Here is a 16,760-nt window from a genome sequence, read left to right as displayed (position 1 = left end):
GTCCATCTAGCGAAGCAATCACACTTGAATAATGGATGAGGACCTTTTCACCAGAGGTACCAAGTTCCCTTAGAAAAAAGAAAGAGGTGATTGCATATTAGGAGATAGAGTTCCTTAAACTAGATCAATCGCAAATAAGACGAGTGAAGATTCGATTAAAACTGATAATATCGGACAATACATTCGATATTAAGTGAATGAAGAAGGCAGCTTGCAACTAGTTTACACAGTCTTAATCAATAAGATCTGTTTCCGAAATCTAATCTCTCAAATTTTATCGACAAGATTGTCGCCAACATAAATTTGGCGATTCGTAAAAAAGGACACGCCTTTTTTGTGGCTCCTGCACTACGACCCGGATGGCTGAAATCATTTTGCTATACACACTATTGTCTTTCATAATTTGCTATCCTATGTGCTTTTTTACATCAGTTAGAAAGCAACAAAGCCTTTCAGAACGATTGACTGTAAATTCTTGAATGATACGTAACTTTTACGTTAGTTTGAAAGCCTAACTTTCTTTGCGATAAAGATAACTGCCATAGAAATCCTCTTTGTAATTAAATGCTTTGTGATTTAAATTATTTGTATAATTATGATTTTTTACGACTTTGTAAATAGTGAAAACTTATTTGTTTTGTAATTATTTTGTTAGCACTTAATGAACACAAGTGAAATTTCTTTATTTACTTTGCCTGATGACGATACATAGTTTTTAAAATAGAAAACAAAATACATAAAGGCGTGAGAATGAGAATTAAATAAAAATTATCTAATTTTCCAAAGACAATTGTTTATAATTCTAGCAAATTATTTTGTTTTGTCTATACAATTCTAAAGCTATTTTAGCTATCAAAAGACAAGAAATCAATTTTTAAAAAATAAAAAAAGATGGCACAAAAAAAATTAATTTTGAACACATGAGGGAAGTTATTTTAAGACAATTTACCACAATTGTAAAGTAAATAACTGTTATACGAGCAATATTCGAAATACAAATTTTCAAAACAAAGAAAAGTTAGTTTTTAGAGCAATTTTTGGGGTAGAAGAGGGCGTAACTCACTAAAGGGTCACTTCCGCTGGAAGTATAGTCACGAATATATTCACGAATTTCACGCAGATTGCAAAGAATCATTGTTCTTCCCTCTGGAACACTTTGCCGAGCTAAGATCTTCAACATTAATTTTTGCAATTACTTGACTCTTCCAAATATGTTTAGTCAATGGGCATTTGGTTTTGAGCTTTTTTATGAGATTATTGGCGACTGAGACTTCTTCGGTCTCTGGGCAATGTTCTCTTGTTACAGTCCGTCGTGTCTTTCACCAGGAAGTGAGCAATAAGAAGCTCCTAGGCAGAGAAAAAGGGGGCGAGCAGCTGGATTTGAAGCCGGGTCTCAATTCTGGGTTAATATTAGTATTTAGTTTATTCTATTTTGTAAATATTTTCAATTATTTGTTTTCTAAGAGGTTAATAATTCTTGAGAGGGGTATGTGTTTGTAAATCGTTATGTACTTAGAGTAAGAATGGTCTACAAATACTTGTTGAATGACGTGTTAGTGGTCAGCGTTGGGATATTCAAACGTAGCATTGAGGTTATGTAACGGTATTTAGTGAGACGCGACAACCGGCTTTATGAAACATACTCGTACATTCCATCTCTGTCTCTCTTGTAGCCCAGCGTTCGGTTACTGTTCCTCCAATATGTACCGACAAATTGTGTAGTTCCTTATGTTTATATTATGTACACAATGAATGAATACAAGAAAGAAAGCCACACATAATTTGAATATTGTGGGGCCCTCCACACGAAAAAGGTCCCCTCTTAAACTGGGCTGTGCATAACGAAATTATTGCCTAACTACTTCTCCTCAATTTTGTTTTTTTTTTGTGCTTTTTTGTGGCTGTTGTTGTTAAAGGGCGCACCGTGACTTGTTCACTACAACTACATCATCATCAGCTTCACTTCATCGTCTGAATGTAGCTGGATACTCCATTCCAATACTCCTCTACACTCAACACAAACACATGCATCTCTACTACACAACACAGGGTTAAGGTCATGTAGTTTGGTTTTTCTCCTCCCCCCCCCCCATCTCAAATTAGAAGTGAGATAGAGAGATAACTACTTTCAGAATAACTACTTTTTGATGGACATTATATAATTATGTGTTAAACTATCTAGTATTATCACATGGTATTCAGTTTAGACAAGAAATACTTACATAAAAAGTAAATAAAATAAAATCGTGCCAGTTAAAAAGTTAATTATTAACCACTTCGCGAAATACTTTCAAAGATCCTTTTTAATGCAAAAATATTCTGAAAAAAAGAATCTGTGGAATTTTCTTCTCAAACACATCTAAAAATTCTCTTGGATGGTTTTGGAAAGTGCACAATAAGACTTGGGGAAACTCTGATACAATACTTCTGCATTTATGCTTAGAAAACAATTGGCAAACTCGGAGAAAAGAAAATCGTGATTAGTAAAGAAACATTAGTTCAAAATTTAGTTACGAACTACTTCAACTTACGGTCTTACACTCTACAGGATCTTGAAACATTTTCTCAAAGTTTCAATGATTGTATCGTCAGAAAAGAAATCCCAAATAGTGGTTTTGTTCAAAGAATATTTATTGTATCTTCAAGACTTAAATTTTTACTTTCTAAACCTCATTGTACAATAATTATTTATCAGCCCAAAAAATAAAATAAAACTTTTCCCAAAACTTGGCACAAACCTTAGGATGTATTTGTTACAACCTCACAAACTTCTGAAAATCAAATAAATAAGGAACCATTATTATCTCAATGGTTAGCGTTGATTCCCACACTCATGATCTTCGAATCCAGTTGCTGGCTCTTAGATTTATTCTCTCTAAGAGCTTTTTACAGCTCACAGTGATGCAACAAAGTTGTCTGCAACGAGAGAACACTGTCTCGAGATCGACAATTTAAAAAAAAAGCTCCGCGTGCCTATTACCGTTGATGTGCCTTTTGAATAAAAAACAATATTAATAATAAATATAAATAAATAAGACACATAAATTTCTTTCATCAACATTACATATCTTATAAGATAACGGCAACAGATATCTGTGTATGCAACCACAATAGAATATACAGAGAATTTTTACGGTCTGAATACATTTCTTTTTATACAAATGTGTATAAGATTTTGAGGAAGACCGTATTTATAGATCAAACACCATAAACTATAGAGACAAACCAACTAGTTTTTGTGTTTCAACATTTCATTATGGTTGACATTATTTGTATACAAGTTTAGGGAGCAAATCCGAACTCTAATTCTTCGTGGTGCCCATCGCCCTTCAGAATCTGCTCCTGGAAGCAGGCCTAAATAGACGTTGTAGGACTTATTTAGCCGAAATTTGGAGGTAATCCTCAATCTCTCCACTGTTAGGACAAATGAAGAAGAACATATGGGAGGTGAGAGGAGGCAGGATATCCTAGACTTTCTCAGCGCATTAAAAGGCTTTCTAAAAACGAATTTTAACTTTCTTTTTTCTTTTTTACATTTTGCTTTTATACTTTGGAGCGCAGAAAAAAGGAAATTTTTATATTAATCTGTCTAAAAATGAGTCTGTACTTAATTTGTTTGTAAATAATTTAAAAATGGATAGGAGAAAAGAGACGGAAAATAAACCCTTTCACTGCGCTATAAGGAGTGGTCGGCCATAATAGCGCACCCATCTGTACGTGTATCTATTTAAATACACAAAATATCCGCCAAGGACAAGAATGTACAAGTTCTTTTGTGTGGAGATAAATTATTTGTTATTGTGATCTACAGAGAAAGGACAATGCTATGGACAAAAGGAAGTTATTTCAGTATCGGAAAGTTCTGGGCGACATATTGCCCAATTTCGAAATAGTAATGCAAGTTTATAAAATAATCACTTTATCAAGAAATGTAATTTTTATTGGAAAAGAGATCTTCCAGCAATTTTCTTACATATTTCAGGAAAAAATAGGCTCTTTAGGTTTTTAGAGAACATAGAAGGGTGCTCCCTTATTTTCGTAGTCCAAGATTCGCCAGATCTTCACACAACCTATCGTTTGTAACAGCATCAAACCAAGAAGTAGTTCCCTTCTTTCCCTGACAATGAAGGTAATTCTCAATCTCTCAACTCCTTATATCTTGCGGTTTCAAAGGGAAACCATTGTCAGAGAATCTTGAGAAGATGTTTAGGGGAAGAGTAGGGAACATATGACGCTAAGAGCGAGACTGACTGCCGCTTGTCTTAGAACTGCCCTTGCTCAAACTGGTCGGTCATGCGACCAGTGCCGAAGAAAGGTTATGGTTCTATGAATGAATGAGGTTGAGACGGGGAGCCTGCGAGGCACAGATGTTATTACATCTGTGAAAGTTGAGGCGATATACAGAGAGTTGTTACACCCTCCTATAATCACACTTCTCTTCCCAGTCCAATCTCTGGAGGATGGTGAGTTACTTCTAGATAAAGGTCAAAATACAGAATACTCCCCTCTGTTAGAAATCAAAACCCAAATTATTTCGTTCGCCTCGAAATGGAATAGCCATCTCTTGACAGGCCATGTTGTCCTTGCGCGTCAATATCCCTCTCAGAACTTACACAATGCAATTTTAAGACATGATAGTAAAGTTAATGCAGGCTGCCTCTCCCCCAGACTAGTGCAGATAAAAACTTCTTATAAACTCGTATAAAGTCCTTTAAAGACATTGCCCATACCTGCATGGGCAACTTATTTAAAAGCATTTTGATGAACAATTTAAAAAAAAACAACAAGAATTCATTATATTTATTAAAAAACAAACTAATTATGTCTTATCAAAAAATTTCTGCTGATAACAACTCCTACATTTAATCTATTATAAAAGCCACTTACTAACAGCAATGTAGAATCCCAAAATAGTTGTTTTATCACCTGTATGTCACATAACAATAGATATAATAATAATTTACTTCTCTGTTATTTTGGGAAGGGGGGAAACCTCCTCACCTTTGCTACTTGAATTTCGACGATTAACAAGAAAAGATGTCAAAATGATCGTTAATTTCATCAGTTAATGATTAATTTGAGGAAATATTGGAAATATTTGGATTGGTTGAAGAGGTTATTTGGTCAGTTATGCACTTTAGACTGCACGGGCAATTTAGTTGGCTACTCTAACTCATTACTCATCGTTAAAGAGTTTACACTTTGAACGACTGGTGATTAATTTAAAATCCGAAATGAACGTTATAAGGTTTTCTTCAGTTTAAAAAAGTGGTTTTTACAAAAATTATCTAGAGATGATAGACATTATAAGTACGATGTAGATTACTCAAATTCGAAAAATTTCAAATTTGATATTTCGCTTTGGTAACACCACAAGGCGACTCAAAAAAACGAAAAAAATAAATTTAAAAAAATAATAAAATTAAGTAGTGCCTACATATATTTTCAGACAGGCTTTACTACATCCAGACACCAAATTAGGTGTTGCGTACGAAGGCGAAATTAGTAAACACTCTTTACTATAAATTTCTCATATTAACCATTAAATAAAAACCAAGGCTTAGGCCAGGAATCGAACCCACTAAACCAGCAATATATTTTAGCTTTGCGGGTGCCTCGCCTTTAACCGCTCGGCTACCGTGGCGCTTTAACAGCACCACAACTTTTATTGATTTCAATTAAGACAATTTTCTTTTTATATTTATTGTGCACAGTCACCAAATGGTTTCATTTAAACTTAGACGTAGCCGCTGACTGAAGTGCAAAGCAAATGGCTCCGTGATTTCCTTGGAGAGTGATCATCAACAGAGATGCCAATCATATCCAGAGTGCCTAGCAACAGTTACTCTCTCTCCACTTGCTGATCACATATTACAAACTGCACTAAGTAATCGCCTACTTTTTCAGGTGCGGCTTAACGTCCAACTCCCAATTAGGTATCGTGGACGGAGGCGACTAGCAAACATACTTTACTGTAAATATTTCTTTTATAACCATTAAATAAAATCCAAGGCCTAAGACCGGGAATCGAACCTAGTACCACAATATATATTAGCTTCGCAGGTCTCGCCTCTAACCGCTCGGCTACCGTGGCGCCCAACAAACAGCATTCTTCTTCTTCCTCTGGCTGTACGGTCCTCGAAGGACCTTGGCCTCCTCTAACACCCTTCCCCACTCCTCTCTTACTAAGGCAACTCTCCTCTCACTCCCTAACTCCGAACATCTTCCTCTACATCATCCAGCCACCTAATCCTCGGCCTTCCTCTTTTTCTCGCCCCCCCTGGGTGTCCATTCATTATCTTCCTGGGAATTCGGGAATCTTCCATTCTTACCAAATGGCCTAGCCATCTCAATCTTCCCCTCTTAATGAAACCTACCAAATCCTGCTCCTGGTACAGCTTTCTTATTTCTTCGTTTTTCCTGATTCTGTACCTTTCCCCTTCTTTCACGGGGCCAAACATTTTCCTCAGAATCTTCCTCTCCCAGGAATTAATCAATTTTCCATCCTCCTTGGTCAACACCCACGTTTCACTGGCATACGTAACCACTGGCCTCAATATGCTTTTATAGACGGTTAGTTTATTTTAGGTTTATAGGGAGTTGGCGGCCCCATCGCCCATCCAGTAAGGATGCAATCAGCCATTCCGCAAGGGGTAACTATGGAATGTAGTTACTTGGGGAGTAGCGTCCACACGGGTACCACAGCTCAGTACACCATGCCCACTCATCAGAACAGAACTCATTACACCACTAGACATTCACAGACACTTTTCAGACAAGGCATATACACTACACACCTTAGGGCTACCGTCCCTAGGATGATTGCTTCGGCTTGGGGAGTAAACCCTGAATAAAAAATCTTAGGTCCTCCAAAATAGCGGTGGTTGGGCGTGGGGCCGACAACCCCACCCTAGAAAAAGCTAATCGTTACGAAACCTCAAGGAAAGGAAAATCGGATTGGACTTAAGGCACGACATTAGCGAGTTAAAGGACAATGTTTACGGATTGCAACGTGGAATGTTAGAAGTATTTTTGAGCCAGGAGCTAGTAGGATGCTTGAAGAACAATTAAAGAATTACAAGGTTGAAGTGGTTGCTTTGCAGGAAATTAGGTGGAGAGAAGCGGATTTGGTGGAGTTAGGAGATTATGTGCTCATAAATAGTGGACATAGGCCAAATATCCTGGGTACTAGCTTCATGATTAAGAATACACTTAAGCACGCTGTTATTAGTTACAAAGCTGTGAATGAACGAATCTATTTAGTTAGACTCCGTGGAAGATTTTTCAATATCTCTTTGATCAGCGTTCATGCACCTACAAACAGCATTACTCACCTTATTACTTAATTGTGTATTCACCTACACAGATTGTGAATTTGTAAATGAAAAAAAAATACAGATTTTAATTGGCCTTCTGGTACAGCTGCGACGTTGCGTTTCCTTTATTATTTAAAATACCAAAGAGCGTTTTATAGTGATTTTTCACCATAGATTTTTCTTAATTCTTTAAACTAGCTTTTATCTATTAGACATATTAACCAACTATGTTAATGCATTACCTAAAACTTAAGATAGTGTCAAGGTAAATATTTGCCTAGTGATAAGGTGTTTACAACACCTCTTAAAGTTTAGATCTTATATTTAACTTATTTTTTTAGTTTAATATTTATTATAATTTATACCCGCAAGTCAGAGTTGGGCACTGATTAAAAAAACAATTAAATTCTAAATTTAATTGATTAAATTTATTTTTAATTTTAATCAGAATTTAATCGTAATTTTAATCATATGACAATTATTTAATCAATTAAATTTCAGATTTAATCGTTAATCAAACTAATTTAATCGAACTAAAAAAATTATGATTAAATCTGAGAATTAAATTGAACTTTAATTTTAATCACCGAATTAGTTCAATTTCAATCGTTAATCAAACTAATTTAATCATCCACTTTTATGGCTTTTCAACCAATGGTTCGAAGCAAGTTTTGGCGAGGCCCTTTTTCTAAGCGTCTTCCATAAATACTTTTCGGTTAATTTTTGTAGACATGGACTTCTTCACGAGTCTCTAGACCAGTGGTTCTTAACCGGTGTTCCGCGAAATTTCAATTTTAAATGTCTTGAAATTTAAAAAATTAGAAAAGATACAAAAACCAAAAATTGTTCCATTTTTTTAATTTGAATTTAATTTTAAGTTCTTGCTAAATACCGAATTTCAAATTATTTAATGTTAGTGTTCCGCAAGAAAAATATATACATATAATTGTGCTACGCGTATATGAAAAGGTTAAGAACCACTGATATAAAGGGTTGAAAATTTTTTTGGTCATGAAATTCTGTAAAATTATGGCCGTTCTATATCTCCCACTGTGAACCACGTATTGATATGGAATTTTTTTCTCTTGTACACTTTGTTTTTCTCAATTAAAAACTATATTTAATTTGTGCACAGATCTATAAATGTAGAAGATATAAAGGGTTGAAAATTTTTTGGGTCATGAAATTCTGTAAAATTATGGCCGTTCTATATCTCCCACTGTGAACCACGTATTGGTATGGAATTTTTTTTTCTTATACACTTTGTTTTTCTCAATTAAAAACTATATTTAATTTGTGCACAGATCTATAAATGTAGAAGATATAAAGGGTTGAAAATTTTTTGGGTCATGAAATCCGGTAAAATTATGACCGTTCTATATCTCCCACTGTGAACCACGTATTGGTATGGAATTTTTTTCTCTTATACACTTTGTTTTTCTCAATTAAAAACTATAGTTATTTTGTGCACAGATCTATAAATGTAGAAGATATAAAGGGTTGAAAATTTTTTGGGTCATGAAATCTGGTAAAATTATGACCGTTCTATATCTCCCATTGTGAACCACGTATTGGTATGGAATTTTTTTCTCTTATACACTTTGTTTTTCTCAATTAAAAACTATAGTTATTTTGTGCACAGATCTATAAATGTAGAAGATATAAAGGGTTGAAAATTTTTTGGGTCATGAAATCCGGTAAAATTATGACCGTTCTATATCTCCCACTGTGAACCACGTATTGGTATGGAATTTTTTTCTCTTATACACTTTGTTTTTCTCAATTAAAAACTATATTTAATTTGTGCACAGATCTATAAATGTAGAAGATATAAAGGGTTGAAAATTTTTTGGGTCATGAAATTCTGTAAAATTATGGCCGTTCTATATCTCCCACTGTGAACCACGTATTGATATGGAATTTTTTTCTCTTATACACTTTGTTTTTCTCAATTAAAAACTATAGTTATTTTGCGCACAGGTCTATAAATGTAGAAGATATAAAGGGTTGAAAATTTTTTGGGTCATGAAATCTGGTAAAATTATGACCGTTCTATATCTCCCATTGTGAACCACGTATTGGTATGGAATTTTTTTCTCTTATACACATTGTTTTTCTCAATTAAAAACTATAGTTATTTTGTGCACAGATCTATAAATGTAGAAGATATAAAGGGTTGAAAATTTTTTGGGTCATGAAATTCTGTAAAATTATGACCGTTCTATATCTCCCACTGTGAACCACGTATTGGTACGGAATTTTTTTCTCTTATACACTTTGTATTTCTCAATTAAAAACTATAGTTATTTTGTGCACAGATCTATAAATGTAGAAGATATAAAGGGTTGAAAATTTTTTGGGTCATGAAATTCTGTAAAATTATGACCGTTCTATATCTCCCACTGTGAACCACGTATTGATATGGAATTTTTTTCTCTTATACACTTTGTTTTTCTCAATTAAAAACTATATTTAATTTGTGCACAGATCTATAAATGTAGAAGATATAAAGGGTTGAAAATTTTTTGGGTCATGAAATTCTGTAAAATTATGGCCGTTCTATATCTCCCACTGCGAACCACGTATTGATATGGAATTTTTTTCTCTTATACACTTTGTTTTTCTCAATTAAAAACTATAGTTATTTTGCGCACAGGTCTATAAATGTAGAAGATATAAAGGGTTGAAAATTTTTTGGGTCATGAAATCTGGTAAAATTATGACCGTTCTATATCTCCCATTGTGAACCACGTATTGGTATGGAATTTTTTTCTCTTATACACATTGTATTTCTCAATTAAAAACTATAGTTATTTTGTGCACAGATCTATAAATGTAGAAGATATAAAGGGTTGAAAATTTTTTGGGTCATGAAATTCTGTAAAATAATGACCGTTCTATATCTCCCACTGTGAACCACGTATTGATATGGAATTTTTTTCTCTTATACACTTTGTTTTTCTCAATTAAAAACTATATTTAATTTGTGCACAGATCTATAAATGTAGAAGATATAAAGGGTTGAAAATTTTTTGGGTCATGAAATTCTGTAAAATTATGGCCGTTCTATATCTCCCACTGCGAACCACGTATTGATATGGAATTTTTTTCTCTTATACACTTTGTTTTTCTCAATTAAAAACTATAGTTATTTTGCGCACAGGTCTATAAATGTAGAAGATATAAAGGGTTGAAAATTTTTTGGGTCATGAAATCTGGTAAAATTATGACCGTTCTATATCTCCCATTGTGAACCACGTATTGGTATGGAATTTTTTTCTCTTATACACATTGTTTTTCTCAATTAAAAACTATAGTTATTTTGTGCACAGATCTATAAATGTAGAAGATATAAAGGGTTGAAAATTTTTTGGGTCATGAAATTCTGTAAAATTATGACCGTTCTATATCTCCCACTGTGAACCACGTATTGGTACGGAATTTTTTTCTCTTATACACTTTGTATTTCTCAATTAAAAACTATAGTTATTTTGTGCACAGATCTATAAATGTAGAAGATATAAAGGGTTGAAAATTTTTTGGGTCATGAAATTCTGTAAAATTATGACCGTTCTATATCTCCCACTGTGAACCACGTATTGATATGGAATTTTTTTCTCTTATACACTTTGTTTTTCTCAATTAAAAACTATAGTTATTTTGTGCACAGATCTATAAATGTAGCAAATATAAAAGGTTGAAAATGTTTTGGGTCATGAAATTCTATAAAATTATGGCCGTTCTATATCTCCCACTGTGAAGCACGTATTGGTATGGAATTTTTTTCTCTTATACACATTGTTTTTCTCAATTAAAAACTATAGTTATTTTGTGCACAGATCTATAAATGTAGCAAATATAAAAGGTTGAAAATGTTTTGGGTCATGAAATTCTATAAAATTATGGCCGTTCTATATCTCCCACTGTGAAGCACGTATTGGTATGGAATTTTTTTCTCTTATACACATTGTTTTTCTCAATTAAAAACTATAGTTATTTTGTGCACAGATCTATAAATGTAGCAAATATAAAAGGTTGAAAATGTTTTGGGTCATGAAATTCTATAAAATTATGGCCGTTCTATATCTCCCACTGTGAAGCACGTATTGGTATGGAATTTTTTTCTCTTATACACATTGTTTTTCTCAATTAAAAACTATAGTTATTTTGTGCACAGATCTATAAATGTAGCAGATATAAAGGGTTGAAAATGTTTTGGGTCATGAAATTCTGTAAAATTATGGCCGTTCTATATCTCTCACTGTGAACCACGTATTGGTACGGAATTTTTTCTCTTATACACTTTGTTTTTCTCAATTAAAAACTATAGTTATTTTGCGCACAGATCTATAAATGTAGAAGATTTAAAGGGTTGAAAATTTTTTGGGTCATGAAATCCGGTAAAATTATGACCGTTCTTTATCTCCCACTGTGAACCACGTATTGGTACGGAATTTTTTTCTCTTATACACTTTGTTTTTCTCAATTAAAAACTATAGTTATTTTGTGCACAGATCTATAATTGTAGAAGATATAAAGGGTAGAAAATTTTTTGGGTCATGAAATCCGGTAAAATTATGACCGTTCTTTATCTCCCACTGTGAACCACGTATTGGTACGGAATTTTTTTCTCTTATACACTTTGTTTTTCTCAATTAAAAACTATAGTTATTTTTTGCACAGATCTATAAATGTAGAAGATATAAAGGGTTGAAAATTTTTTGTGTCATGAAATCCGGTAAAATTATGACCGTTCTATATCTCCCACTGTGAACCACGTATTGGTACGGAATTTTTTTCTCTTATACACTTTGTTTTTCTCAATTAAAAACTATAGTTATTTTGTGCACAGATCTATAAATGTAGCAGATATAAAGGGTTGAAAATTTTTTGGGTCATGAAATTCTGTAAAATTGCGACCGTTCTATATCTCCCACTGTGAACCACGTATTGATATGGAATTTTTTTCTCTTATACACTTTGTTTTTCTCAATTAAAAACTATAGTTATTTTGTGCACAGATCTATAAATGTAGCAAATATAAAGGGTTGAAAGTTTTTTGGGGCATGAAATTCTGTAAAATTATGACCGTTCTATATCTCCCACTGTGAACCACGTATTGGTATGGAATTTTTTTCTCTTATACACTTTGTTTTTCTCAATTAAAAACTATAGTTTTTTTGTGTACAGATCTATAAATGTAGCAGATATAAAGGGTTGAAAATGTTTTGGGTCATGAAATTCTGTAAAATTATGGCCGTTCTATATCTCCCACTGTGAAGCACCATTCCATATCTTATTTTTCTCTTATACACTTTGTTTTTCTCAATTGCTAACTACAGTTATTTTGTGCACAGATCTATAATTTTAGAAGATATAAAGTCTAGTGAGTGGTAAACATGGTGAAATGTGAGTGTAAGGTGGTCCTATCTAAGTCTAATGAGTGGTAAACATGGGTAAATGAGAGTGTAAGGTGGTCCTATATAAGTCTAGTGAGTGGTAAACATGGGTAAATGTGAGTGTAAGGTGGTCCTATCTAAGTCTAGTGAGTGGTAAACATGGGTAAATGTTAGTGTAAGGTGGCCCTATCTAAGTCTAGTGAGTGGTAAACATGGTTAAATGAGAGTGTAAGGTGGTCCTATATAAGTCTAGTGAGTGGTAAACATGGGTAAATGTGAGAGTAAGGTGGTCCTATGTAAGTCTTGAGAGTCACCAACAAGGTATAGATGAGACACCAGAATGGTAGAATGAAGGTGCCAAGTTTGGGAAAGATGATAATATTGATAGAGTAGAGGCACCAGCTAGGCGGAATAAAGATGCATTGGTCCGATTCTGGTTTAACCGTTGGCAATGTTTGGTTTTAAAAATTTAATCTCTCATATTTTGATTAAATTAAAAAATTTAATCGTCCAAAGTGATTAAAACTAAATTTGGAATTTAATTCAATAAATTAAAATTCTGATTATTTAATTTTAATTTTAATCTTAATTTTTAGTTATGATTAAAAATTTTAATTGATTAAATTAAAAGTGAATTTAATTTTAATCAACTAATTTTGGCCGATTAAATTTTTTAATTTTAATCATGATTAAAATTAAATTTCGGTTTAATTCAATTGTTTTTTAATTGATTAAATTTTTGCCCAACTCTGCCGCAAGTACGTTTATTATCCTTGTAAGCTCTTTTTTAAAGAATAATGAAAATGTAAAAGAAAAATTTAATTATTTAAGAAAATGACATGGCTATAACGAAACTAATTTTTAAATATATGTATATTTAGTTCTTAATCAATTTTTAAACAAACTGAGAGAAAACTCACTCGAATTTACACTTTTCTGAACTTAATTAGGTAATTAAAATATCTTATAACTTACAATTTTTACTGTGGAGTTTCAAGAATTATTCCAAGATTCTATACCGCCCTCAAACACCCTTAAATATAATAATTCACTGTTAAAGGGAAGCATAACCCCATCTTTTCCCCCAAAATTCCCTAAAAAGGGCAGTTTCCTGGCGGAAAATGCTTCAAATAAATGTCCTAGAACTAGGCTAGTGTGATGTCATGAGTGGACGAAATTTAAACAAAATGGTTGGCACATTGTTCCAGAAAATAAAAATTAAAAAAAGCTTCATTAAAAATGGCACTTCCGGTAAGTCGAAATATCATTTGCCGTTATTTCCTGTTTTTCAGCTATGTTATAATCCCCACCACATACTCACGGATCAATTTGTACAAAAAATACTTTGCTCAGGTCTGAGGGAATTTCAAAATGGTTACAATTCCGCTAAATTGGAAAATCAGCACGATCATAATTACTATACTAATAAGAGAAAGTGGAAATCTGTACAACTGCTATACTTCCTGAATCTCAAGAGCGGAAACAACTAAACCAATTTAGTTAACATAAAAATCCAATTAGCTGGATAATTAAAATAAACTTGTTTTTCATAAAAGAATACAGCCTACACATAAATGAAATGGAGTGCCCAATTTCTAACAAGTACATTTAACACGGAAAAAGACAATTAGCAGTGACGTATTAATGCGTTAACTTCAAAAAATAAAAAATCAACATTATAAATATGGAATAACGGCTAAAATATGCTAATTTTCAATTCGCGTCTATATTTACACACGATATTATGTCCTTGTGATCGACTTTAATATATATTTATGTTGTGAGTAGGTCCAACCAAATAAACAACTTGGTGTAGATAATTTAGGTGAAAGAAATAAGAAAATGATAAATAAATTATGAAAAATGTTTGTGAGTAGGCGCCACACAACCATTACACAAATACAAAAACAAGTTGAACAAATGTATCAACATTATTATAATTATATTCAGAGTATACTTTATTAGACTAACCATAGCTTGTTTATAAAAAGACTGCTACTGTTTTAATGGTTCATTGGTATTCATTGGAGAAAATTACTTATCTGAAAAAAAAGTTCCAATATATGTGAACGGTTGGTAAGTCGGTAGCTGTAAACACATTTTTTTGGAAAACAAATTAGAGAGGCGCAAAACGTAAAAGTTTATGCTTCCTAATCAATGAATCAAGATCTAAGACAGCTCTCAAACAGTGAAGACGTTTGATACATCCACCAGGACATTATCGGGATCGTGGTAGACTCAAGGTAATTAAGGAAAACAAGTTCTAGAGGAACAGTGCAGAACTGTGAAGGAACACTGATGAACAACAAACTAGATGGTGGATTTTCTGCGAATAAAGTATTCTCGAAGACACTTTGTTTTGGTTTGGGGTTATTGACCTTAAGAATGAACAGAATACTTCCTCATCATTTGTAGAAGGAGAAAGTAACAAGAACTAGATGGAATATTTGATTAGCAGTTAAGATAACTAGACTGATAAACTTGTTTTATTACATTTCTAGAAATACTTTTAGCTTCCACTTAGCATCTTTCTAACATTTATAAACCTTTGAATAATTTAAAAGTAAATCTTGATCAATCAAAATATATAATAATAATGATTATGATAAAAATCTAATAAAATTTAGTTATTTGTTTACAAAACGGATCTATCACAGTTAACGATCCTAATTCTTTTAAGCTCTATCTATAATATTCAACTTTCGTTTATTTTAAGTAAATATAGATCTAAGGTTTTTACTTACTTTCTGTAAGAATGAGTTCATCCATTTTGTAAATGTTTTCTTTTGTATGTGCAACCGTTCCTCCTGTAAGGCTTTAATCCTACCCTGTTCAAATTTGAGGACATCTTCCCTTTGGGTCATGTCCCCCACACGACTCTCATATTGGGTCCCTGCGGGCAAAACAAAAGAATTATGAAAATAACTTTTAATATATGTTAAAATAATAATGGAAAGTAATAAAAATCAAGTAAAAGATTTATAATTAATAAATAGAAACAGAAACTTGCGGTATAAACACAGTCGTTTTCTTGCCTAATGGTTACAAATTTATTTAAATAAAGTTTGTTAAGTTCTCTTGACAGAAAAGATGATAAAACCTGTTACAATTTGAAGTAGATGTGTTATGGTTATACAGCCACCAGCTACGTCACTATAAGACTATAAGGATTATAGTTTTATATTTTAGAGTTATCTACCTCCACTAATGTTATATCGCAAAAACAATTTATTTTCATTTAGATATACCAATGAGGTTCTGAATCCTAAACATCAGATGCCACTATATGCCTTGTCACACTTTACAATTTTTCATTAATTTTTGTTATTGAACTCCGAATGATAGGTTATAGGTCTTTAACTGCCCAATGGACCTACGCACAAATCATTTGGCTTTAATGGAACTGAAATGTGTAACGCGATTGGTGTATATCGTACTCTATGTGGAGGTTATACACTGTTTTAGGTACAAATCAGATGACGGCAATGGCTACTGTTGATACAGCCTTCTTGATTAAGTTTTTATTTTGTAATTACACATATATTTGGTATAAGTTACTTGTGTATGTATGCTCTGACATTAATTAAGTTCAGATCTAAGTTCGATTAAATTTTTCATCTTTCGTGTAAATATAGTGATCACCTAATTTTTCAGGCGAGGCTTATCGTCCAACTAACGATTAGAAATCGTGTACAAGGGCGGAAACATGTACTTTACAACTTTATTTTGTTCACTATATTTGTATATTTACAACTGCAACAAATGTTGCATCAAGTAAATTTGATCTTACTGGTTCAGTTCTCTTGTAAAGTCATGGTTAGAGCAATCAATCACCCACTGGTGAAACTCTTTCACAATGATTTAATCACAACAGACCTCTAGGCCACTTCCGCTTCAAACGACTAGGAGGATTGTTGGGAAGGTGAGGAGAGGAGAGTTGTTGTACAAGAGGATTAGGATGGAGAGAGCTAGGAGGCTGTGAAATTTGCGGTACCGAGACTTTATTAAGTCAATGACAAATAGGGATGTGAAGGTCAGTGTGTAT

The 16,760-nt window shown here is 32.9% G+C and overlaps 1 protein-coding gene across 10 annotated transcripts in view; it reads right to left on the bottom strand.

Moving 5' to 3' along the window:
- kst (spectrin beta chain, non-erythrocytic 5 kst) overlaps positions 1 to 16,760 on the bottom strand; it is a 159,029-nt gene that overhangs the window by 44,041 nt on the left and 98,228 nt on the right. For all 10 annotated transcript variants that reach the window (XM_074113329.1, XM_074113310.1, XM_074113319.1 and 7 more), the window contains one exon: positions 15,460 to 15,608. In XM_074113329.1, the coding sequence (XP_073969430.1) occupies positions 15,460 to 15,608 (149 nt within the window). The remainder of the gene's footprint in view (positions 1 to 15,459; positions 15,609 to 16,760) is intronic.

The sequence above is a fragment of the Rhodnius prolixus genome, unplaced genomic scaffold (assembly GCF_049639745.1).
Source record: "Rhodnius prolixus isolate KJV_2025 unplaced genomic scaffold, Rpr scaffold_1, whole genome shotgun sequence".
NCBI lineage: Eukaryota > Metazoa > Arthropoda > Insecta > Hemiptera > Reduviidae > Rhodnius > Rhodnius prolixus.
The sequence above is the reverse complement of the archived record's forward strand: the minus strand, read 5'-3'. Positions and strand labels throughout refer to the sequence as shown.